Raw genomic sequence first — 26,850 nt, 5'->3', positions numbered from 1 at the left:
CTGGCAGAGGGGCTGATCCAACTCCTGGGACCAGGAAAAACTTCCATCACTTGCTTAAAAGACCACAAGGAGGCAATGGGAGATGGTGCACCCTGTTGAGTGCACGTATTACAACGTATAAGGACCAGAGTTCAAGCCCTTGGTCCCCACCTGCAGGGGGAAAACTTAAGGAGCAGTGAAGCAGGTCTACTGGTCTCTCTCTCTCTCTCCTTATCTTCCCATCCCCTCTGGATTTCTCTATCCCTATCCACTAGTAAATAGGTAGATAAATAAATAAATAAATATTTTAAGACCATAAGGAAGAGGTCCATAAGGCCATGGGGGGAGGGGGGAGGAATCCATGTGACTTGTGCTGGGGAAACTACAGGTAGATGGTAGAGTGCTGAGCCCCTAAGGTAAATGAAGTTTTTTGCTGTTGTTGTTGTTGTTCCAAAGGACAAGGCTCTAAAATGGAGGACACTGAAGACTTACATCACTTAGTTCTAAAAGACAAAAGTTTCAAGGGCAAAGAATCCTGATACAATATGATCCCACATTCTGAAACATACATGTGACGCACATATACTTTCAAGTTGGCTTAGCATTCTTTGCCCAAGTCCATGAATGTTCTGTCCAACTTGTTTGTCTTTATGATATTTTAAAATAACCCTTTAAGTTTGAAACTTTGTGCTGATTCTATAGCCTTGAGAAATATGTTATTTGTGTTTGCTGGATTAATAATCACTTTAATGTACACTTAATTGTGCATGGCTTTTGTGAACAGTAACCTAGAATTTGTCTTTCTCATCTGCAGTCATGCTGAACATCAGTTTCTCCATCTGTGAAATGAAGATAATAGGATTGTGGTAATTACTAGGAGTGACACAAAATAAGTACTTAAAACAGTAATATTTATTGCTGTATTACATACACACCACACATATGTGCATGAATGAATCCCCAGAAAAATAACTATGGGAACAGGTTGTGGCACACCTGAGTCCTGATGGAGTTCAGAGCCCTCTGGTCATTTTCTCCTAACACTTATCCCCATTTGGGAGTATGGATCAAAGTTCTTTATAGGTTGAACAAGGTTCGGGCTCCTGTAATTGCTTCTCTTCTGCACATGGATGTTGTCGGCTTGATCTATACCCCCAGCCTGTTTTTATCTTTCCCTAGTTGGGGAGGGCTCTGGAGAGGTAAGGTTCCAGGACACATAGGTGAGGTCATCTGCCTAGAGAGGTCAGGAGGGAATCACAGTGGCATCTGCAACTTGGTGGCTCAAAGGCAGTATGACATAAGTAGGGCAAAGTGTTTAACAAACAGAAACCAAAAAAATAGAAATAGAGCAGATGAGATTAGGGACCCTGGGATGGAAAGAAGTTAGGAAGTCTTTTTTAGGTGTGTTCCTAAGGGCCCGTGACTTTAGTAATATTTGCCTAAGCTAGCTAGGATGCAGTTGGACTAAAAATATTTTCTTTTTTTATATTTTATTTATTTATTTATGAGAAAGATAGGAGGAGAGAGAAAGAACCAGACATTACTCTGGCACATGTGCTGCCGGGATCAAACTCGGGACCTGAGGCTTGAGAGTCCAAGCTTTATCACTGTGCCACCTCCTGGACCATGACTGGAAATATTGTGTGTGTGTGTGTGTGTGTGTGTGTGTGTGTGTGTGTGTGTTTAGATGTTGTCAGAAGTGAAACTAGAACTAGAAAGCTGGATTAGAGCAGAGTGTAGCTCCCAAACTTGAAGTATATAAATACAACTAGCTGTTTGCCCCATTGATCTGATCCAACTGACATGTATTTATATATGTACTTAACACAGCTCTGAGTCCCTGTCAGTTTGAGCTTGCAGTCTATGGTCACAGCTGAGAACCTTCTCAGCTGCACTCATTTCAGGACCAGTCTTTCAAGTGGCAGGGTAGGATGACCCAGCCTCCCTTCAGAGAAGTTGGCAGTTTTGACCATGGCTACTTTGTAATGACAGTAAGGTCCTTGAGAGGCCCACAGGAGTTCTTCTGATGATGATCCTGATGGAAGTAACAAGTGATGGTGAAGAGAGGGATCTAGTAGAATCCAAAGATTCCTTAACTAGGGCCCCAGATGATGGAGTAGCCAAAAAGGCCATCATTAAGTGAGCCAGTCTCGTGTGTTAGCCAACTTCTATAGTTCTCTATCTGATGTGCTTAGACTTTACCCGGTTGTTAAAGTGTTGAGTGTCATTTGTTGTATCCAAACTAGTATTAGATTTATGGGTTCTGGCCTCAAGTTAGGGAGGAAATAGACCTAGAGTTTTAGTGTGGTCTAATTTTTTTGTTTTACTTCACTAAAGATGCTTTCAACTCCAAAATGTAAAACTCTAGAGTGACAGGTAGACAGGTACTTTTTCAGATTCTCTGTATCTCTCTCTGCCCAAGTATGTCTCCCAACTTCCCTGCCATGAAACCCCAGACTGTTGTTCATGTCTTCTACCAACCCCCCCTTCTAAGAAGTCAGTTGTGTAGAGCATTTCTGATCTGTTACTGAAAAAAAAAATAATAATAGCCTTTAAAATAAATGTGAATAAGGATCTAATTTGCTATAAGATATTGTCACAAATTTTTTTGTCTTATCTAGAAAAATGTCCAGTATTATTAGAGTAACAGGAAATAAAGGTCTGGTGCAGAGATAAGGAACAGCTACACTTTCTGCCCTGTGAGCATTTTCTGTATCAATGAAATTCATAAGATCACCAAAGAGCAATCATGGAATTCTGCGGCTTAGAATTCCCAGGAGAATTATTTTGCAAACATAGTATAACTTCAATTAATATGAGGCAGTGGAGCAAAGTTACCTGTGTATAACCCATAAGAAATGAAACTATGAAATTAAAGGGCAAATAAACCACAACACACATGCAGAGAGAGAGAGAGAGAAGAGAGAGATCTCCCTTACTAGTGATCAGGAAAGTGGGAATTAAAACAGTCCAGGACAAACTAAAAAAGTCCAGGCCAGAGGTCCTCTTCTGGTTCAGTGTATACATAGATGAAAGCTCACTCAGCATGTGGTAGTACCTAGCAGCAGTATTGATGTGTATCTTCTTTAACTCAGTGATTCTCATTCTGCAGAAACACAAGAGAGGTGCAAAAAGGTATAAACAAGGACATTCTTTCCCCCACACACAGAGATTTATTTAAGAAAAAGACACTCCCTGAGTGATTGAGCAGTGGCACACCTGGTTGAGTGCATATGTTACCATGTACGAGCATCTGGTTCAAGCCCACAGTCTCCACCTGCAGAGGGAAAGCCTCACAAGCTGTGAAGCCGTGCTGCAGATGTATCTGTCTGTCAGTCTGTCTGTCTGTCTATCTATCTATCTATCTATCTATCTATCTATCTCTATCACTCCTTCTCCCCTCTTTATTCCTCTCTATCCAGTAAATAAAATAAAATCCCCAAAGGTGGAGTGTGGGCTTGAGAAATGGGAATCCAGATTTCAGGCTGCACAAGGAGTAGAAAATATATTTAAAGAAAGGAGAACAAATGCATACATAAGTTAGAGCATGCACTTGACTCAGTGAGCAAAAGCCTGAATGAGGACCTTCATTGAATTATTTACCACTAAAAAAAAATGGACTGTAAGTCCTGATGCAATGCATATGTTATCATTAAAATGATGAGAATCTGTATGAATGAACATGTATGATAAACTACAGTACAACATGAATTTTCAGAGCCCATTTCATTGTGTACAAATATGCGTACATATACTTTCTTTTCCCTCCCCCCTCCCTCCTCTGTCTCTCTCTGTCTCTCTCTGTCTCTCTCTGTTTCACACACACACACACACACACACACACACACACACACCTCCAGGATTATCACTGGGGCATGGTACCAGCACGAATCCATTGCGCCTGGTAGCCATTTTTTCACATTTTATTGCATAGAACAGAGAGAAATTGCGAGAGGATGGGGAGAGGGGCTGGGTGGTGGTGCACCTGGTTGAGCGTACATGTTACAATGCGCAAAGCCCCGGGTTCGAGTCCCCGGTCCCTACCTACAGGAGGAAAGCTTTGCAAATGGTGAAGCACGGCTGCAGGTATCTCTCTGTCTCTCCCCCTCTCTGTCACCCCATTCCCTCTCAATTTCTGGTTGTCTCAATCCAATAAAGATAATGCCAAAAAATAAAATACATATTAAAATAGAGAAGGGGAAAGAAAGACACTTGCCGACCTGCTTCACCTCTTGAGAAGCATCCCCTCTGCAAGTGGGGAGCAGGGGCTCAAACATGGGTCCTTGCACTTTGTACTATATGCGCTTAACCCGTTGTACCACTGTGCAGCACTGTTTCTTTCATCCCCAGGCTTGTCACTGAGGCTCAGTGCTTGCACAATGATTCCATTGCTCCCAGTGGCCATATATATTTTTTTTCATTTGTCTGTTTATAGAAGGAAAGAGGTAGAGAGAGAGAGAGAGAGAGAGGAGAAGAGAAATACCTGCAGCAGTGCTCCACAGTTTGTGAAGTACCCCCCTGCAGTTGGGCACCAGGGCCTTAAATCCAGATGCATGCAATCTACCTGGTGCATCACCACCCAGCTACTACTTTCTTTTTTAAATCATGTATTGGTAGGAAATGAGGATTTGCAAGATTGCTGTTGGAGCTGTCCAGTGTGACATCTCCCCATGGAAGGTGTCAGCACACCACACCCTCCCCAACTGTCATCTTCCTCCAGCATAAGACACTGAACCTGGGAGTTGGGTGATAGTGCAGCAGGTTAAGCGCACATGAGCAAAGTGCAAGGACCGGCGTAAGGATCCCAGTTCGAGCCACCTGCAGGGGAATCACTTCACAGGTGGTGAAGCAGGTCTGCAAGTGTCTATCTTTCTCTCCTCCTCTCTGTCTTCCCCTCCTCTCTCCATTTCTCTCTGTCCTATCTAGCAACAGTGACATCAATAACTACGACAATAGCTGCAACAACAATAAAAAAAAACAAACTAGGGCAACAAAACAGGAAAATAAAATAAATATTAAAAAAAAGACGCTGAACCCCTCACCCCACAGGCCCCCTCTTAATCTCCCCATGTGGACATCCTTTCAGTGTGTAAAGAGACCCAGCTCTGACCTTTTGACAGTCCTTAACCCTGAAGAGCCAGCATGAGAAGGGCACATTTATGTCTTACCTTTCTGAAAGTCAAGCTATTTTATTTTAATGACACAGAGAGAAAGATACAGAGGGAGAGAAAGAGAGATAGACCAGAGCACTGCTCAGTTCTGGCTTCTGGTGGAGCTGGGGATTGAACCTGAAAGTTCAGAGCCTCAAGCATGGAAGGCATTTGCATGATCATTATGCTGTCTCCCTGATCTCCTCTTGTTGACTTTTCCTTGGTGAGCCTGAGCTGTGTGCCCCCACCACCACCACCCCACTTCTTTTTGATTGACTGAGCAATGCTTTCTGCATAGACTTTTCTCCTTCAGTTTGAGATAGTTGAGGATCTGTGTCACTTTTTCCAATAGGAGCATCTGGTTATACATGCACAGGTCATAAGCAGAGTGGCTGTGATGTGACTGGAGCAAGGCTGCGGTTTGTCTGGCTCTCACGTGACCATGCTCAGGCAGTCGGTTTCCTCTGCTGAGTCATCAGGGGCCCCGATTTTTCTCTCTTGTTTTTCTGTTGGCCCCAGTGTGCAGCTTTCCAACATGACCAAGGTGGGTTGCTCCCTCTCCCACCGTCTCCTGCAGAGGACAGTTCTGGTTCTGCTCTGGATGTGACCTGGGAGTAGATGTATCATTTCCTCTCACCTCTCAGTGCTCAGAAGTCAGACTTGTGACAAAGCCACACAAATCACCTAATTCAGACTTCTGCCACTCTAGAGAGAGTTTCTCTACCACAACACTGCCGGCCTGTAAGGCAGGTGGAGGGCTGTTCTGTGCATTTGCTAAGAGGCTCAACCCAGACCTCTTGCTGATAGCACTTCCCCATTGCCACAACCTGCTCAGCCCGCAATATCGCCAGAAGTCTGCTGTGGAACAAAATCAATCCCTGTCCATAACAGCGAAGTAAGGAAGACAAATGGAGATTGCGAACAGTTTATAAATTCTGAAACAAGTATTATGTGGCTCCCTCTAAAGCAGGCTTAGCTCTAATGTCACATTTTCCCTTTAAGACTGGCAAGTCCTGTAGCATCACTGGAAGAACAATGCACTTTCATGCCCAAGATTTTCAGCACAAGGCCTGGCACTGTGTCGATTAGAGTGATGCTCTGGTTTCTCCCCCTTTCTCTGCTCTCTGACTCATGTGAAACTCCCACCCATCTGTAATAAGATTTAAATAATTTTTTAAATTCTTTTATTAGGAATATAATCCTCGAAGATTACCTGATAATGTGTTTATTTCTCCCTTCTAAAATTAACAAGACCAATGGTCTTCAGGGAGTATCTTTTCATCTTGAATACAATTTTGTTTTCTTCTTTTGTCAGTCGAATTGAAATTTGTATTTGTATCAGATAAGTACTATTTTCATGTGACTCTCACTTTTTATGCAAATAAGTGAGACTTTCCTTCCTAATGTGTAGGGGATAACATTTAGGATATTGTGCCAAGCTCTGTTTATGATGAGTGCTTCAGCCTACGCTGTAATCATTCTTACGGGCTACTAAGGCAGTACTCATAATGCTACACTACCCCACATCAAACATTTCATCTTCAGTTGGTGGCATATCTCTTTTCCAGAAAATTAAATGTGCATAATTTAGCATTATTGAATACCTTTAAAGAACACAGACTTTTCCCTTAATGAAAAATGTTTGGCTGGTACAAGTTTCTCATTCCAATGACAGGAGGTGCAGGAGGCTAGTTTTTGTTTGTCTGTTTATTTATCATTTATTTTTATTGCCACAAGGATTAGTGCTGGGACTCAGTGCCAGCACTACGTACGTATCAACCACTCTCAGAGGCCATTTTTTCCTAATTTTTTTCTTTCTCTTTTTTAATTGATAGGACAGAGAGAGATTGAGAGAGGAGGGGGAGGTAGAGAGGGAGAGAGAAAGACACCTGCAGACCTGCTTCACCACTCATGAAGTGTCCTTCCCGGAGGTGGGGAGCAGAGGCTTGAACCTAGGTCCTTACGCACAGTATTTGTGCACTTAACTGGGTGTGTCACTGCCAGGCTCCCCACAAGAGGTTAGTTTTGAAGAAGTAAACAAAGATACCTTTTCAACATTCTGTCTCTGAGAAACAGAGTATGAAATCATCCTTTACAGTGATCAGACACACTTGACACTTAGTAAAAGGCTATTTAGTAATGGAAATTCAGTATAAAATGGTTCTGTATTGTGCTTTTCCCAAGGCTGTTCAGTACTTGGTGTGTCAGAATGGGCTCATTCAGCTTCCCCAGAGACACACCCTACTAGGGAAAGAGAGAGGCAGACTGGGGGTATGGACCGACCAGTCAACGCCCATGTTCAGCGGGGAAGCAATTACAGAAGCCAGACCTTCTACCTTCTGCAACCCTCAACGACCCTGGGTCCATGCTCCCAGAGGGATAGAGAATGGGAAAGCTACCATGGGAGGGGGTGGGTTATGGGGATTGGGTGGTGGGAATTGTGTGGAGATGTACCCCTCCTACCTTATGCTTTTGTTCACTAATCCTTTCTTAAATAAAAAATTTAAAAATAAAAAAAAATAATAAAAAAAAAGAATGGGCTCATTAGCGGGCATTTTCACCACATGGAAGGCTTGTGCAAGCACAGGGGAAGGCATCCTTAGAATGGTAACCCAAGTTCTTCCTTTTGCAAATATAGACTACTGCCTCAGAAAAATAACTGCCCAACATGGAAGTACCAGTATATCCCAAAAGTTATTTATGAAACTACCCATTTTGGACAAGGAGAGTAATCACCCATATCTAACTACTGTGTAAATAAAAATTCTGTGATCAAGGGGCTGGGTTCTGGCACATCCAGTAGAGTGAACCCATTTCTTTTTATTTTTCATTTGTAAAAAGGAAACACTGACCAAACCATAGGATAAGAGGGGCACAACTCCACACAGTCCCCACCACCAGAACTCCGCATCCCATCCCCTCCCCCGACAGCCCTCCTATTCTTCAACCCTCTGGGAGTGTGGACCCAAAGTCATTGTGGGATGCAGAAGGCTGAAGGTCTGGCCTCTGTTATTGCCTCCCTACTGAACATGGGCGTTGGCAAGTCGATCCATACTCCCAACCTGTCTCCCTCCCTCCCCAGTGAGGAAGGGCCCTGGGGAAGCGGAGTTCCAGGGCACATTGGTGGGGTCGTCTGTCTAGGGAAGTCTGGTCAGCATCATGCTAGCATCTGGAACCTGGTGGTCGACAACAGAGTTAACATACAAAGCCAAACAAATTGTTGACCAATCATGGACCTGAGGGCTGGAATAGTGCAGGTGAAGAGTTGGGGGACCCTCCATTTTGTAGACCTGAAAGCAAAAATACACAATAGTCTGTAGTGAGTCAATATCAAGTTCATAATGAAATAGTGTCTACTTAGACTTAGATACCCTCCTCACCTACTTCTGATTACACTTCCCTGAGTCACTCCAAAGCTAATCTTTTCAAAGCAAGGACTGTTAAAGCTGAATAAGGGCAAGAGACTGGCATACTTTAATGGTGGCTCTTTGGTCACTGTCTTTTGGCCACTCCATCAGCTGGGGCCCTAGATGGGGAGTCCTGAGATTCCCAAACAGACATGATGGGCCTATACCTCATGACCACAGAATGTGAGCTCAGATCTACAGGGATGCAGAGGTCACATAGGCTCTTAAGCTGAATATGGGTCCCAGATCACATCAAATTGATGGGGTTTACAGTCAACAATATTTATACACCTTTCCCAATATTGGGGTATACTGTCTTCCCTGATCCAGCTTTCTGGTCCTTTTTCCAGCCATGACATCATCTCCCCAGACAATAATCCCTGGATCCACCTGCATATCAGATTTCAGGCTCAGGTAAAAAAGAAAAAGAAAAAGGGATCTAGTATAGCCATGGGCCCTTTGGAATATAACAAAAATATTCCGACTAGCTATCTACAAAAAGAGTGAGCCCATTTCTATGCACAGAGACCCTGAGGATTCATGCCCCTGGTCTCCACCTGCAGGGGGTCACTTCACCAACAGTGAAGCAGGGCTGAAGATGTCTCTTTTCCTCTCTGTTCCCCTTCCTCTCTCAATTTCTCTTTATCCTATCAAATAAAATAGGGGAAAAAAGATTATGAATAGACTAATGGTAAAACTGAATCTACATGCTGAGGACATGTGAGATCATTGAGGCCACTGAGCCCAGGGAGCACAAGGCATGTTTGAGTGGCCATGTTGTGGATTTGTGTAAAACCAATGGGAATCTTTGGTATGACCAAGACACAGGCTGTCCATTCAGAATGTGTGGTCTGTCTTCCATTCCAGAGTTGGAGCTGGAAGGAAACTTGGAGAACCAGCTGTGGGTATCGGAGGGGGAGCCAGTTATCTTGTTGACTATCAACTGGCTGACAGTGGATTCAAGTTTGGTAATTTAAAGAGAGTTTGAGAAATACACTTTCTGCAAAGATGTAGGTAGGGGTGTATGGAATTAGAAGTGATAGTTCAGTACTTAAGGCCAGAATCTGCCTTACTACCTCCCTTAGGTCTGAGAAATTAAAGAATGATCTAGTTTCTAGACCCCAAAATAGGAATTACTATAGAGAGGGCCACAAAAAGATGCTAACTTTCAGGACACAACCAGAGGCAAACGTGCAAGAAGGGAAGTATAGATATCCTGAGGTGGCTTTCAAACCTCCTTCAGTCTTCTGTCAAGATGCACCATTGACCAAATTCAACTGGAAGACATAGAACAAAGAGCCGCTTAGTGTCACTACACAGGGTGTGACTGGAGGCACAAAGCAGGGTGGGGAAAGGATTGAGGCAGAGATCTGGGGTGTGTGTTCTTCTCTGTGAGTCAGGTAAAGGTAGCAAGAAGTGGGTGTTCCCTCGCTACTCCCTGTCTCCTGTCAGCCAGATGAATTTGGGAATTGTGAGAGCCTAGGGAATGTCAGAGCCACAAGCATGCTGGACACCACTCAACAGAGATGGCAAGTCACCAATCAGGGACCTGTCCAATGGACCTTGCATAATTATGAAGCCTATGTTGAATTCACTTAACAAATTTCAGGGGTGCATTTTTGTGTAAGCTGGCATTTGAGAATTTAGTATTTCTGCAGTTAGGTTAAGCAGAAACAAGATAGTAGAAAATCTCTGTGTCTGTCTCTTTGTCTGTCTCACTGGCCTGCCCATGTTCATGATTCTGCTACTATGAGGCCGACCCCCTTCCTGCCTGCTTGCCTCTTTGCCTTCCTCCCTCCCTCCCTCCCTCCCTTCACTCCTCTTTCCCCCTCCTTTCCTTTCTTCATTTCTTTCTTCCATCCATCCATCCTTTATTCCTTCTGGTAGAGTCTGGAAGAGAGTGAAAGACACCACAGTACCACTCTAATATTCATGGAGCCTCAGTGCTGTGCCCGCCCCTGCCAGGCCAGTGCTGGAACACAGGGTCTTATGCTTGGTACAGTATGCACTCTACCAGGTGACCTATCTCCTGGCCCAGATTATAAAATGCCTTGAAGATCAAGCAGAGGATTTAGATTTTTTTTTTTTAATTTATAAAAAGGAGACATTGACAAACCATAAGATAAGAGGGGTACAACTCCACACAATTCCCACCACCAGCTCTCCGTATCCCATCCCCTGCCCTGATAGCTTTCCTATTCTTTATCCCTCTGGGAGTATGTTATGCCAGTCTATGGGGGAGACACTAGGCCAGTGAGGGTCTTTAATGCTAGGAGGGTTTCTTTTTATTCTTTTCTTTATTGCTTTCTTCCTGCCTTTATACTTAGAATGATGAGTGTGATAGTCATGTAGGAGGTGGACTGGAACACTGCGGATACTACTGGCCATAATCCTGTGTCCTCAGTGGGACATATACTGTGGAGCAGTGTAGCTGGTGCTCACTGAAAATAGAATTATTTTAATCCCATTCCAAAGTCCACTGCCAGCCGGCCACACAGAACTTGGAGAAGGTCATCTAAGACCAGGTTAGTGATTCTTTTGGTCTGTGAAAAGAACTAGCATGTTGTGAGATGTGGAGACCGGGAAAAGAAATTTTGGAGAGAGCTGTTGCTCTGTCATGAGTTTCCCTCAGCAAAGGGAGGCTGAAGAGAGAACCAGCCAATCACCATAAGAAGAAATTGGATTGACTAGGACACACCTGTGTGAGTTTCCACCCCTCCCATGTATGAGGTCCCAAGTTCAATCCCTGGCACCACACATGCCAGGCTGATGTTCTGCTTCTGGCTGCTCCTTCTCCTTCATAAATGAATGCATTTTTAAACATTAAAGGGAAATATACCTGCACAGGAAAATTCACATGCTGTTGCAAGAGATTCATGGCCCTGTAAGATTAACTTGCTTGGAGGAGAGTTTGTGTGTTGAGGATATATATTTTTTTCTTTATTTATTTTGCCTCCAGGTTTATCACTGGGGCTCAGTGCCAGCACTACAAATTGACTGCTCCTGAATGCCATCTTTTTTCCATTGTTGTTGTTGTTGCTGTTAGTGTTATTGTTGTTGTTGCTGCTGCTGTTGTTGGATGGAACAGAGAAATTGAGAGAGGAGGGAAAGACAAGAGAGGTGGAGAGAAAGATAGACATCTGCAGACTTGCCTCACTGCTTGCAAAGTGACCCCTCTGCAGGTGGGGGGTGGGGAGCTCGAACCAGGATCCTTGAGCGAGTGGGTCCTTACACTTGGTACTATATGCGGTTAATCGGTACTCTATCGCCTGGCACCTGAGGGTATTTTTAATATATGAGACAGAGCAGTGAGAGGAAGGAAGTACTGTGAAAGAAGGGCTTCTGTTTCATGCTGAGGCAGGTGGATTCATTCCTGGAAGGCACCAGGGACCTATTGGAGGAGTTCAAACAAGGTGTGACACAAAACAGGTGTGTACTTTAGAAAAAAATTATTCAAAGTAATGTTTATGTTGGCTGTAATCCCATAATAAGTTCACCTGAACCCCTCAGGGGAGAAATGTTGGACTGAAAGGCTTTAATACTTCCTTATAAAGCCAGTGATATCAGATGACATATTAAGGGATCTGATTTCATAGAAAGCAGCTTCCGGTATCCAGTGTAAAAATCATTAAAATCACCCTGCTGCTGGGATCAGTGATCTGCTTATGGCAGGTTTCCTTAGACACTTTTCTTAGGGTGTCTATCATCATCTCAGCATTCAAGTACATCTCAGCTTCAGTTAGATTCCTCTCCAGCAGAGAGAATTCAAGTGAGGACAGCTGTGTGCAATGTTATTGTGCTGAATGGGGTGCGGGGGTGTGGGGGCTGGGGAGTGGCTTCTCACCCAGAGTATTGGTTCTTCCACACAGTAGTTGAGAGAGACAGGTCAAGTTTTTTTCTCCCACAGACATAGGGTTTCTCTCCCTCCCCTCTGTATTGGTGGATATAATGCTTTATAAGGGAGATTCTGTCATGGGACAGCAGTTACTTATCTCTGTGTGACAAGCCTCTGCACATCACTGCCACCATCATCTCAGATCCTCTTCTACCATCACGCTCTGTGCCCCCCCCCCACACACACTCTCACTCTCCTCTCACTACCCACCCCCTAACAGTTCTTGGCTTTCCTATAACTGATCATGGCTTATCTAAGTTTCACTCTGTGTTTCCCCCTTTCTTTAAGTTCCACTTGTGAATGAGGTCACCAGATCGTTGTCTTCCTTTAGGTTTATCTCACTTAACATGATTTCTTCGAGTTCCATCTAAAATTAGCCACATTGAAAAAAAAAAAATCCAGAAGCTGGGTGGTATTGTCTTGGGTTAAGCACACATATTGCAATGTGAAAAGACCCATATTTCAAGCCCCCAGTCCCCAACTACAGTGGAATTCACAAGCTGTGAAACAGTGCTGCAGGTGTGTCTCTTTTTACTCAACCTCTCTCTCTCTCCCCCCTCCCCCTCTCCCTCTCCCTCCTCTAAGGTTATTGCTGGAGCTCAGTGCTGACACTACAAATCTACTGCTCCCAGAAGCCATTTTTCTTTTCTTTTTTATTGGATAGGACAGCAAGAAATTGAGAGGGGAGGTAGAGAGAGAGTGGGAGACACCTGCAGACCTGTTTCAATCAGGTTACCAATTTGAAGGCTTAAAGTGCTGAGATTAAATGAATATATACTCAGAACTGGGGTCTATGCATCAAAAAGTTTGAGACATTCAATCTATACCCCCCCATATTGATTAAATAGTTCTGGCCATGAGTGAGACCATCCCATATTCATCCTCTTTTTTGTCTATCACTCCCCTGTCTCACTGGCAGTGACATTAACTAGGGTGCTTCTCAGGGAAACTCCAGTGCTATGGTCTCTGTTCTCTCTCTCTCTCTCTCTCTCTCTCTCTCTCTCTCTCTCATTAATGGTTTACCCAGTGGTTTGCAAGTTTTCCTTGAGCTTACCAAAGTATGATTCCAAGCAAATAAAACATTTCATTCTGGTTTTATCAAAAGAATTGTTTCCCATAGAGTTTCCTTCTGAGGTCAGGCAGGCAGCCAGAGTTTTTTTTTAATTTTTATTTATAAAAAGTAAACACTGACAAAAACCATAGGATAAGAGGGGTACAACTCCGCACAGTTCCCACCACCAGAACTCTGTATCCCATCCCCTCCCCTGATAGCGTTCCTATTCTTTATCCTTCTAGAAGTATGGACCAAGGGACATTTTGTGTTACAGAAGGTAGAAGGTCTGGCTTCTGTAATTGCTTCCCCACTGAACATGGGCATAGGCAGGTCAATCCATACTCCCAGCCTGTCTTTCCCTTTCCCTAGTGAGGTGGTGCTCTGAGGAAGTGTGGCTCTGGGACACATTGGTGGGATTGTCTATACAGGGAAGTCTGGTTGGAATCATGTTAGCATCTGGAACCTGATGGCTGAAAAAAGAGTTAACATATAAAGCAAGACAAATTGTTGACTAATCATGAACCTAAAGGATAGAATACTTCAGATGAAGAATTTGGGATGGGGGAGGTCTCCAATTTGTAGATAGATAGTAGCCCTATTTTAATTATATTCCAAAGGGCCCATGACTATACTAGTGTTTTTGTTTTTATTTTTGTTTTCCCTGAGCCTGACATCTGATATGCAGGTGGATCCAAGTTATTGTCTGGGGAGATAATGTCATGGCTAGAAGAAGGACTCTTGGCACTGCTCATCTATGTGTTTGATCAGTCCTGTGTACTACTGCTTCATCATCTTCCTGGCCAGCCTTTATTTTGCTCTAAATCACATCCCTGGTGATTCTCATACTCTTTGATGTCTAAGAACTCCGTATGTAAGCACTGATGGTTCTGAGGACCTTCTCATGTCACAGAAGATCCACAATTCTCTGGACACTCATCTGTTAGCACCTTCCGGCTCAAGAAGTGCTAAATGACTGAAGCAAGCAGGGAATTGGGTAGCTGTGAAAAGCTGGGATGGCACACACACTAGGGGAGCCTCTTAAGAGCATACAGATCTGTTAGTAGATCTGGAACAGAACTTACTGTGGTGCCAGTTCCTCTGAAAAGTGCTGATGCTGACCATCAGAAATAGGAGGGAGGCCTGCTAGTGGCACACAAAGTTGGGTACACATGTTACCATGTGCAAGGACCTGGCTTCAAGCCCTGGGTTCCCACCTGCGCAGGTGGGAAAGGGAAAGTTTCGCCAACAGTGCTGCAGGTACCTATCTCCCTCTCCCCTTTCAATTTCTCTATCCTACCAACTAAAATTTAAAAAGTGAAGAAAAAAGAGAATCAACAGGGAAGGGATGCCTTTTTGAGCCTTTCTGTGAGGTTAGAAATGAGAAAAATTCATTCCAGTCAGCAGAAGTAAGAGCCTTCTGTACAAAAGATCACTGATGCAAACTGGGGCCATTGCAGAACTCAGAGTGAGGCTGTTAAATTAGCAGTGTCTGTTTTTCATGTTCTTCCTGTGCTGTGTGTCCAGCCTTCTTGCTGCCCTGAGATCTATTGTCAGGAAGCATATGAAAAAAAAATGTTCAATAGGGGCTAGGTGGTAGTGCACCTGGTTGAGTGCACATGTTACAATGCACAAGGACCCTGGTCCCCACCTACAGGGGGAAAGCTTCATGAGCGATGAAATTGCTCTCTCTTTCTCTCTCCCTATATTTCCATCTCTCTTTCCCTCTCCCTATCTCCCCCTGGCCTCTCAATTTCTGACAGTCTCTATCCAATAAATAAATAAAAATAATAAAACATTAAAAAAATTTTTCAAGACATTCCTCACTTCCTCATGGGAAACTGTTACCAACTGTACAGTGGAGAGGACTGGACAGTACCAACCAACCATGACCATTTTGGGTGAAGTCAACATGTGTTTATCTGTGACCTAGCCAGGTGCTCGATATGCTTGGTTTGGGGTGTCAACCTTGTGTGACTCAAGATTAAAGAGTCTTAGGGAAGGAAATGAGTTGTGAGGGTAGATGAAAAGATGTAACATCACCTTTTGGCTCTATATGTATAGTGTTTGTCATGACAGAATAGTATCAAAATGGGTTAAGCTGTCTGAGAGGTATATGCATGGGGTAGGATTTGAGGACACTAGAAATTAGAGCAAAGAAAAGCATGGTTCCCAGACATACAATAGCAGGGACGGGGTGAGATACAGAAAGGAGAAGACAGCACAGCACTGTTTGACTACTTGTCAGGCTTCCTCTTCCATGGTGCTCCAGCATGTGGCTGCCGGAACCTCGTACTCAACTCTCACTCATGTAGAGTGTGCCTTGTACTGGGTGAGCCATCTCCTGCTCTCCCCTCCCCCAGTGCAGAAAATACTGATATGACTCCATGACAAGATCAATAAGCAACTTCCAAGTTAACTTTCCTATATCCCAACTCAAACCATTTTCCTCTTATATTTCTTATGGAAATATAATATTCTTTCTGGGGCCAGGTGGTGATGGACCCTGTTCAACCCCTACTCCCTACCTGAAGGGTTGGGAGTGTTGAAATAGATCTGCAGGTGTCTCTTTCTCTCTGTCACTCTCTTCATGCAGCCTTCAGGATCCTTTCTTTATAATGATTTGAAAAGGCTCCTACTATATAGCCACGCCTCTGGACCACCAGGAGTGTAGATTCTTGAGTCACCTGGCCAGTTCTCTACCCCCTGATGTCAGTATAGGGCTTCCTTGCTGCTATCCAGCCCCTGATGGGCAGCAGCAATGGAGACCCACGGTTGTAAGTTGGTGATATTTAGGTGATCTTTTCCTCCCTGCAGAAGTCATTTTGTTGATAAAACTCAGACTGGAGGTGGCGAGTCAACTGGCAAACTGCCATCTACCAGCACTCCCAAGTAGATATGGGCTTTTAGCCTTAGGAATCTCTCCTTAAGCCCCTCTCTGTCCATGAGCCACACGTGTTTGCACTCACCCCAGGCTTGGAGGGTTCCCAAAGTAATTCTGGTCCTATCTTGTTGCATTCTCAGGTGATCCTCTTTTGACTCTCTCTCTCTATTTTCCCCTTCCATCTCAGTTTCTCTCTATCTCTATCCAGTAGATAAATAAATACAGTTTAAAAGATTAAAATAGTCTCTCTAATACTTCAGTATATTAGAGAACTGATTTTTTACTGTGACTATATAATTTACTTTTGGCAGAAATTATAATGTTCTATATAGAAAGGTCTCTGCTAAATTTCTATGTTTTTAATATAAGAAAGACAAATTTTTATTTGGCCTTACAAGTATTAGTAGACGGGGGCTGGACAATAGTGTAGTGGGTTAAGCGCACATGGTGCAAAGTGCAGTTACTGGCTTAAGGATCCCGGCTTGAGCCCCCAGCTCCCCACTTGCAGGGAGGTCGCTTCACAAGTGGGGAATTCTGCAAGTCTGTAGGTGTCTTATCTTTCTCTCCTCCTCTGTCTTCTCCTCCTCAATTTCTCTCTGTCCTATCTAACAACAACAGCAGCAATAACAACAACAATAATAATGGTAAACAAGGGCAAGAAAGGGGGGAAATATCCTCCAGGAGCAGTGGATTTGTAGTGCAGGCACCAAGTCCCAGTGATAACCCTGGAGGCAAAAAAAAAAAAAAAAAAAAAAAAGAATTATTAGTAGACAAGATGACCACAAAAGTAATTTCACAAGAAAAGTCCTTAAAAGTTGGAATAGATTTTCCATACAAGGAAGCCACCTATTGTCTTTCCAAACCTAGTTTACTCATTGCTTAGGAACAAGAAAGGAAATCTAGCCTCACTGTCCTGTTTTTGTGACTTGTGCCATGGAAAGGGCCTCCAACTAGAGAATCTAATACTGAGACACTTGCTCTCCTTGCAGACTGCTTCATCTGCTATCAAAGGTGCTATTCAGCTGGGAATAGGATACACAGTGGGGAATCTCACTTCCAAACCGGATCGAGACGTTCTCATGCAAGACTTTTATGTGGTGGAGAGTGTGTTCCTTCCCAGGTAAGAACCTTACTCATGAGGCTTTCCATGCTGAGGAAGACTTTCTGTCCATGTGTGTTGTGGACATGTGCTGAGGTACATATTGAACTCCTTCAGGACTAAGAGCTGTTCCAATCATTGTTAGTTTGTATTGCATCAAAATCAATTTGCATTTTTCATAAGATAACTAGATTCTTTTTATTTTTAAATATTTTTAATTATCTTTATTTGTTTATTAGAGACAGAGAAAACTGAGAGAAAAGGGGGATGTAGGGGATATAGAGAGGGAGAGAGAGAGACAGAGAGATATCTGAAACACTTCTTCACCACTCGCAAAGCTTTCCCCCTGCAGGTGGAGGAAGGACTGGGGGCTTGAACCCAGGTCCTTGATCATTGTAACATGTGTTCAACCAGGTGTGTCAACACCCAGTCCCCAAGATAACAAGATTCTGTTTCGCAGGCCAGTTATGATTGGTGGCATTCTGATAATGTCTATAAAACTATGGAGAAATTTTAAGGTTCAGTGAGAAAAAGAGAGCATCCAAGAATCTTCAGCTGGTACCAAGATTTTGCTGCCCTCCCCCATTTTTTTGGTAATAAGTGGCCATTTATTATGGTTTGTCTGTATTTCTTAAATTGTAGAATAGATTTTATTTCTATTACAGATAAAAAATGGCTTTCAACTATAAATGGATTATTTTTATGTGCTTTTTATAAGGGATTTAAGATGATTTTACAACATTATCAAGTTACCAGAGTATTTTCATACACACATAGTACATGTAAATCAACCCTACTTTTTAAAATCAACTTGAAGGGCTTGGGACGTAGAACACATGGTTGACATGCACCCAGTTCAAAGACCCATGCACTTCCCCATGTCTCCTTATTTCCCCCCTCTCTTCTGACTTACTTTCTGCTCTATCAAAATAAAAAGAAATGGAGGGGAGGATATGGTGGTCAGAATAGTGGATTTGTTATAAAAGCACCAAGCCCCAGCAATAACCCTCATGGCAATTGAAAATTTAAAATAATAATAAAATAAAATGAACCATGAGTGCATAATTGGTCCTCATGTCCAAATCCTTTCTTACAGCTTTACTTCTGTGATGACTTTAACTTAGCTTTCCTCCAGAAAACATAGGAGGATTCTCTTTTGTCACCATATGTGCAAAAGCATCAAAATGTTTCATATGTGTCACATCTAAGCATACTGTATTTTTGGCAGGAAAAAAATCAGCATAACAAATAAATCTGGAGGTAGATAGCGGTGAAGGTACCACAACAATGTAAATGTAGTTCAGACCATAGATCTGTATTCGCAAAATGACTTAACAAAGCATGCCTTCTATGATTTATTCTTTGCCAAAAATGAACTAAAATAAGTTTTTAAAAGTCTAGCACTACTTTAGCATAGGAAGAGAAGTAATCATAATTAAATTGGAGAAGCCATGAATAATAATAGAGTTTTTCAAAGAATATGAGCTATCAAATAAAAAGATACTCAATTTGGGACCTTTGGGGTAGTTGTTTTGTGTTAGGGCTCTGAGGATTGAATTGTCAAATATTCATATTTGAAGTAAATATTTGCTCTAAAGTATTTTTTTTCTTACCATTTACTACTGGGGTTGAGTGAGAATGATGGGTGATACTTTTCATTTTTGGTTTTTGCTTTGTCTTCATTGTCTTTTTTATTTTTATCAGTGACTTAATATTGATTTACAAAATTATAATGGGTATAATTCTGCACCGTTCCCAACACTAGAGTTCTGTATCCCCATTCCCATTGGAAGCTACTATAGTTCTCCCAAGATTGCAGATTGACTACAGTTTCTCTAGCTATGTGTCTATATTTTTATATAGTTGCTCCCTTTTTTTTCCCCCTATGGTCCTGCCCTCTCTTCCATTCCAAGTCATGCCACACCTATTACTACCTCTAAATATCCTGCTTCTTTTCCTCTTCTCTCTCGGAATCCTGATGGAGTTGAAGTTCAGAGCTTTCTGGTCATCTTCTCCTAACAATTCTGCCCCTCTAGGGGTATGGACCAAAATTCTTTTGGGGATGCAAGAAGTGGGAGTTCTAGCTTCTGTAATTGCTTCTCCACTGGACATGGGCATTGGTAGGTTGGTCCATACCTCCAATCTGTTTCTGTCTTTCCCTAGTGGAGTAGGGCCCTGGAGAGGACACATTCCAGGACACATTGGTGAGGTCATCTGCCCAGAGAAGTCAGGATGGACTCTTAGTAGCATCTACAACTTGTAAGCTGAAAGGCAGTACAATATAAAGCAGGACAAAATGATTACTGAACATGAACCAAAAAAGTAGTAATAGGTCAGATGATCATAGGTCTATTAGGATGGAAAGAATCTAGTAAGTCTTATTTTAGGTGTGTTCCTACGGGCCAATGACTTTTGTAGTTTTTGCTTGAGTTTCACTGCTAACATGGAGGTAGATAAAAATATTGCCTGGGATGATGAGGTGTCAAAGTTGATAACAGGGCTAGAAAGTTGGATTAGGGCAGATAGTAGCTCCCAAACTCAAAGAAACTCTATAACTGTTTACCTTATCAAACTGACCCAGGGCCCGTATATATTCATATTTAGCACAGGAGCCCGTGTAACCTCTGAGTCCCTGTCATCTGAGCTTGCAGCTTATGGTCACAGCTGGGAACATTGTAGGCTGCTCTCATTTTAAGACCAGTCTTTTCTCAAGTGGCAGAGAAACCCAGCCTCCCTTCAGAGGCTACTTTATAGGGAGGACAAATTCCTGGAGTGGCCCATAGGAGGGCTTATGCTGATATTCCTGATGTAAGTGACCAGTGATGGTGGAGAGAGGGATCTAATAGAGGTCTAGGCCCATCATACCTTTGTGGGAATGCAAGGATTTCCTTACTCAGGCCCCAGAAGATGGGGTGGTCTGGTATTGACTAAAAAGGCCACCATTAATTAAGACAGTCTCTTGCCCTTATCCAGCTTTTGTAGCCCTTTATCTGATGAAGTTAGATTTTTCTCCCAGTTGTTAAAGCATTAAGTATCATTTGTTATAGCCAAACCAGTATTAGGTTTATGGGGCCTGTCTTCTTTGGGCCTTTCTATTGGATTGCTAAGCATATTTGGTCTAAGTCTAATCAGTTAGAGAATTTATGATGCCTTCTTTAGGCCCTGCTAGGATCCTAGGCTTATTAGGTCTAAGTCTAATCATGGAGGGTTACTAAGCACTTTTACTTTCAGTTACATAATTGCCCCTTGCTTATGGATGCATGTACACCTGTACCCACTACCCTAAGCCCTAGCCTGTATCTAGTATCTGTAACTTTGTTAGATAATATGCCATCTGAAATGGAAATAGGTAGTCTCATGTGTTAGGAAAAAACCTCACCAGATTAAAGGCATTAGGAGGTTGACATCTCAGGCTTGGTGTGTGTCTGGTGACAATCACAGTAACAAGTCAGTAGCAGTATAACATGGCATGACAGCACTGGTAGCATTGATTTAGTTGAGGTTAACAGAGACAGTATGACGGTAAGGGATCAGAGAGAAGAAACATCGAGAAATGTGGGCATAGTCCTAGAGGTTCCAGGACTAGGAGAAATAAGGATCTTAAAGAGAATGGGGGGGGGGGCAGGCGGTGGCATGCATGTTTAAGCATGCACACTACAGTGCACAAAGACCCAGGTTCAAGCCCCTGGTGCCCACCTGCAGGGGAAAACTTCATGGGTGGTGAAGCAGGGTTGCAGGTGTCTCTGTCTCTCTCCCTCTCTGTCTCCCACTCCCCATCCAATTCTCTCTGTCTCTATTCAATAATAAATAAAACTTAAAAAAGAGAATGGGAAGGGTTCCTTATAGTCTTAGAGTTTAAAGTAGCAATAGTTAATATTATTATAACCAAGTTATTAGGTTTTTTTTTTTTCTATGAAATTCCATTGGTTCAGACCTGATTTAATATACTTGACTTCACTATGCTTTGTACACTTTAAGGGATATCTACTAATCATCATATCCTAGATACTGACAGGGCCAAATGGTTTTGATCTATCTGGCCTAAGTTTGTAAGTTACGTAGATTTTTTTTTAAAAAAAAAACTATATACAAATTGTATTTTTAGAGCTCCTTAAACAATTTAAGCCCAGTGTCAGAATTTGATCATCTTGCAAATCTGAAACATTAAATACTTAGACTAAAGAAAATATGTAAACTCAGAGGTATGGTCTAGGCAGTTAGAGAACTTAGAGTATTAAATGTATCCCCCCCACACACACATGTTAAATTAGTAGTGATTTATAACATTATAAGTTATAGGATTATAATATCACACCTTTCTTACCACAAAAGGTCTGTATCCCCACCTCCCCTCCCCACCCCAGCCCTAGATAACCACTATAGTTTTCCACAGTCTTGGATATGGGTTGGCTGTTCCTTTGTTTCAAGTTCTTGTGTTCAATTTTCTAAATTCCCCATATGAGTGCAACCATCCTGTAGTTGTCCTTTACTTCCTTGCTTACTTCATTAAGCATAATTTTATCCAGTTCCATCTGTTTTATCCCAGAGGACACAGTATTATCTTTTCATTGCTGAGTAGTACTTACTGAGTATATGTTCTATAAACTTTTTTATCCAGTCATCTATTCTAGGGCATTTTGGTTGCTTCCATATTTTTAGCAACAGGTAGGTGTAGATAGCCTAATGGTTATGCAAATAGACTCCTGCCTGAGGCTCCAAAGTCCCAGGTTCAATCCCTCATACCACCATATGCCAGAGCTGAGCAGTGCACTGATTGAAAAAAAAAAAAAATGTCAATAATGTAGCTATGAACATGGGGGTACATATATCCTTTTAAACTAGTGTTATCTCTTTCGTATAAATGCCTAGGAGTGGGATTGCTGGATCTTAAGGTATTTCCATTTGTATTCGATTAAAGATTCTCCATACTGTTTTCCATAGTGGTTGTACCAGTTTGCATTCCCACCAGCAGTGTACTACAACTCCTCTTGCTCCACGTCCTTTCCAACTCTTTTCCTTTCCTGTCTTGTTGATGAAGGCCATTCTAACAGTTGTGAGGTGGTATTCAATGTGGTTTTAATTCAAAAGACTGCATGTTTCAGGAATATTTGTCATTTCCAAGTCATAGTTGGTATGCCTTCTTGTTACGATAGCAATGACAGTGCTCCACAACATGATTCAGTGTCTTTAGCTGATAGCTATAGGAGTGATAATTATGCACCTATAAATCTATTCCATCATTTTCATACTTTTGTTTATTTAAATAAATGAATGTTTATTTAAGTAAATAAATGCATTTTAACTTTTTTTCCTTTCCTATCCTTCTCGACCAACCTGGGGAGAAATTAGGGGAGGCAAGCAGGACTGTAGTGGAATCTGGGGGGCAGAGGGACTAGACTGTTCAGTGATTGTGTTTGGGCCATGAAACTCATTGCCTAGGATGCCCTGAGATGATTTAATTTGTTGCTGCTGTGAAGCTGTAGAACCTGTTTCCCTTAGCAACAAAGTGCTTTGTTTATTTATTTAATTTATTTCTCTCAAAGTGGCTGAGAACTATTTTTAGATCTCATATATTTGTTCCACCAACAATTTCATTTTGGAGATGGAAAAAGCTTTGGGCCTGTTTGGGATGTGCATAATGATGTGAAATCTCTTCTGAGGATGTGTATTCCATGACCTTCTAAAATCACACAGGAGATGGTTGAGTCAGGGTATCATGACCCGATCTTCATCTCTTGACCCCAGATTTGATGCTGTGGTCAGAAAGTTGTAGATAAAGTGTCAATGTGTGTGCACAGAGCTCTGTTTCAGTACCAGAGCAAACAGGCTTGTTTCTGCTTAGTAAGTTGCTCCCGGTGACTAACAAATACCGGTCTAACTTGAGGGAGGCACTAGTGGCAGAAATGCAAATGGCCAGGTCTATTGGCAGGAAGGGGTCTCTGTCAGGAGTTATGGAGCAAGTGAGCAGAACTCCCACAGTTCAGTCAGTCAGCTGACACCAGTGATAAGCCAGAGCTGGTAAATTAAAAAAAAAAAAAAGAGGGACACACGAAGAAATGGAATGATGTCCTGTGTCCACTGGTTGGGAGGATAAATATTGTTAAAATAATTATTCCATCATTAAATGCAATTCCTATCATAATCGCAAACGTGTTCTTCATGGAAGTTGAACAGAGAGTCCTAAACTTTGGGGGCCAGGCAGTAGCACACCTGGTTAAGCTCACACATTACAGTATGCAAGAACCTGGGTTCAAGCCCCTGGTCCCCACCTACAGTGGGAAACCTTTGCAAATGGTGAAGTAGGGCTGTGGGTGTCTCTCTGTCTCTGTCCCTTCTCAGTTTCTCTCTATCTCTAATAAATAATTAAATATTTTTTAAAAAAGAGAATTCTAAAATTTGTTTGGAGCCCAAGATAGCCAAACCAACACTGGGGGGTGTGGGAGGGGGATAAACCAAAACAGAGGTTATTACACTAGACTTTCAACTATAAGTACAGCAATTATAACTAAAAGTGTGATATTGAGATAGAAAGAAACAAGCACTCGGGTTTCTCTTCAGAGTGTATGAATCTTTAACCTTTTAAAGATGTGATTGGGGGTGGAGAGAGAGCATAATGGTGATTCAAAAGGACTTTAATGCCTGAGGAACCAAAAGTCCCAAGTTTTCAATCCCTACCAAAAATCAAGGCTGGGCAGTGTTTTGGTAAATAAACAAACAATGAAACAAAGGTTAGATTGTGTCATTCAGGAAAAAATGAATGAAACTAAAGGTGATTATGCTAAGTGAAACAAGTTAAGAGGTGCAGGACAACTACTATATGATTTCATTCTTATGTGCAATTAAAGCTAATGAACTTGAAAAAAAAAAGTAACCAAAATGTTTCTCAAACATTGTGAGAAGTGGTGGTAGGGGAAGGGTTACTGGAATTTGGTAGTAGATATGATGACTTGCATGTACACACACACACACACACACACACGAAAGCATATCACTAAAATCTTACAATTCTGTAAACCATTATTTAATCACTAATAGTAAAAAATCATTTTTTAAAAATTGGAGGCTAATATGAAATTCCTAGATTTATTTTGCCAGGTAAGAACCTGAACAATTAGGCACATGTAATGTGCTAAACCTATTAAGTGATAGGAGGAAAAATACTGTAACTACCAAAAAAAATGAGAAGAATCTGAAAATAAAGAACTGTACTCTGTCTCTTTCATTTCTTGCTTCTCCAAAAAGCAACTTAAAGTATGATCTGGAACCAGCTCTGGCATTCTGGTATCACCTCCTATAAGCAAGTCAATTAAAAAAATATATTTATTTTATTTATTATTTTTGTTTAGTTTATTTTAATGAGAGGAATAGAGTGATAGAACAGCGCACTGCACAGCCCTGGCTTTTATAGCGATACTGTTTTTAAAAGAAAGACAGTGAAGAGTGTCTCCCCCTCCCTTTTTTTTTTAAATTTTATTTATTTATTAATGGAGAGAGAGAAAGAACCAAACATCTCTCTGGTACATGTGCAGCTGGGGATTAAACTTGTGACCTCATGCTTGAGAGTCCCATGCTTTATCCACTGCACCACCTCCCAAACAACCCTCCCTTTCTTAAAAAAAAAAAAAAATTATCTATTTGAGAGAGAGAGACTGACTCTAGAGCATTGCTCGGCTCTGGCTTATGGGGGACTTTACCTGGGACCTCAGAGCCACTAGCATGAAAAACTTTTGTAGAACCATTATGCTGTCTTCCCAGCCCCAGGAATGTCTCACTCTCTGTCTCTTCTCCTTCATCTTTTTGTGTTTCTCTCTCACTAAAATAAATTAAATATTTAAAAAAATGAATCTTGTTCCAATATAAACAAATATATCTTTAAAAACAGTGCTAAGAATGGTTGTGCTAGGGATTGAACCACGGAGCCTTACACATGAAAGTCATTTTGCATAACCATCATGGTATCTTCCCAGATCTTCAATTTTGTTTCTAAATTAAATTCAAGGTTTGTGAAACACAGCTTGTTAGTGGTAGAGATGGGAATGGAATCCATGTCTCTTTGTATGTAGGGGGTCAAGATCATCTTAACTACCACAGAGCATCCAGTGTGGTTCCAGAGAATTCAAATGAGCACTATTACTATTGTCAAAGGAGACCAGCCATCTACCAACACTCTTAGCCCAAAGTAACTTACTTTAGAATCCAAATCACAAGACCTGAAAATCTGCTAGGAAGTCAACAAACAAAAGTAGTGACCATGCATTATCTCTCAACCACTGTTTGCAGATAGAGAAGTTAGAGATTATGTGGCCTCAGCAATTAATTATTAATTAATACATGTCAGCTATGCTGTGAAGAAGTGCTACTATAGAATGCCTGATGAAATGCTGTGGCTGCCACTTCTTCATTTGCTCCTCTTACTCGCACATAATTTATGGGTTGTTTCGGATAGCCAAGCCTGCCTTAAGAGTGGATACACACCATGCTCTGTATCTTAACTAGGGGGCCAAACTAGCTAGATTAAGTTCTGCCCATCCACTCCTCTTACCCCCTCCTCTTTTTTGTGTGTGTGATTTGGTGGTTTTTTATACTGTGTGGGTGGGTACTTAAAGAAGAATGTGTGTGTGTGTGTGTGTGTCTTTTCCTTCAGAGTGTGTGTGTGTGTGTGTGTGTGTGTGTGTGTGTGTGTGTGTGTGTGTGTCTTTTCCTTCTCTACCTAGAGAGACTGGCATGTGCTTGTGTCTGTGACCTGTCAATCTGTGTCATCTCCAAGGAAACCAAGCATAATCCTGTAACTGAACCACAGTGCTCATGGAGATGTGAGGGGAAGGTGAACTTTTGCTACTGGTGGAGGCTTCAGGGAAATCTAACCAACCCAAGGAGCTCAGGTTAACCAAAGCCTAAATGCTAATTTAAAAAAATACTTTTTTCTCACTGGGATAATATAAAGCCCCCAACTACATAAAAATAAGCCATTTAAAGAGAAACTTTATTTGTGGAGCATGGGTTTTTCTTTCTTGCTTTGAACGTTGTGGAGAATGAAGTAAATTGTGTTGATGACATGAGCCAGAAATCATGAAAAAGTGAAAGAGATAAGACATCTGGCAATATGCTTAGCCCTAAATAATCTACTTCAGAACCCAAGGTATTGTAACTGTTTTTTCTTGTTTATAAATATGAAGGTGTCATAGGTCCCTTTTAAGTTTCTTTGTTTTTATGCTATTTCTCTGTTCATATTTTCAAAGTATTTCATTCTTTTTTTTCTTATGATGTCAGGTGTTAAAACGTGTTTTTCTTTCATCTTTTTATTTATATAATTTTATTTATAAGATGGAAATATTGACAAGACTATAGGATAAGAGGGGTACATTTTACCTGAAGGCAAAAGCAC

At 41.8% G+C, this 26,850-nt stretch overlaps 1 protein-coding gene across 6 annotated transcripts in view; it reads left to right on the top strand.

The window, feature by feature from the left end:
- Positions 1-26,850, top strand: part of PIP5K1B (phosphatidylinositol-4-phosphate 5-kinase type 1 beta) — a 361,155-nt gene that overhangs the window by 179,413 nt on the left and 154,892 nt on the right. For all 6 annotated transcript variants that reach the window (XM_016190557.2, XM_060199750.1, XM_060199751.1 and 3 more), the window contains one exon: positions 17,356-17,486. In XM_016190557.2, coding sequence (XP_016046043.1) covers positions 17,356-17,486 — 131 coding nt within the window. The remainder of the gene's footprint in view (positions 1-17,355; positions 17,487-26,850) is intronic.

This window comes from Erinaceus europaeus, chromosome 10 (genome assembly GCF_950295315.1).
Source record: "Erinaceus europaeus chromosome 10, mEriEur2.1, whole genome shotgun sequence".
NCBI classification, from domain to species: domain Eukaryota; kingdom Metazoa; phylum Chordata; class Mammalia; order Eulipotyphla; family Erinaceidae; genus Erinaceus; species Erinaceus europaeus.
The sequence above is the reverse complement of the archived record's forward strand: the minus strand, read 5'-3'. Positions and strand labels throughout refer to the sequence as shown.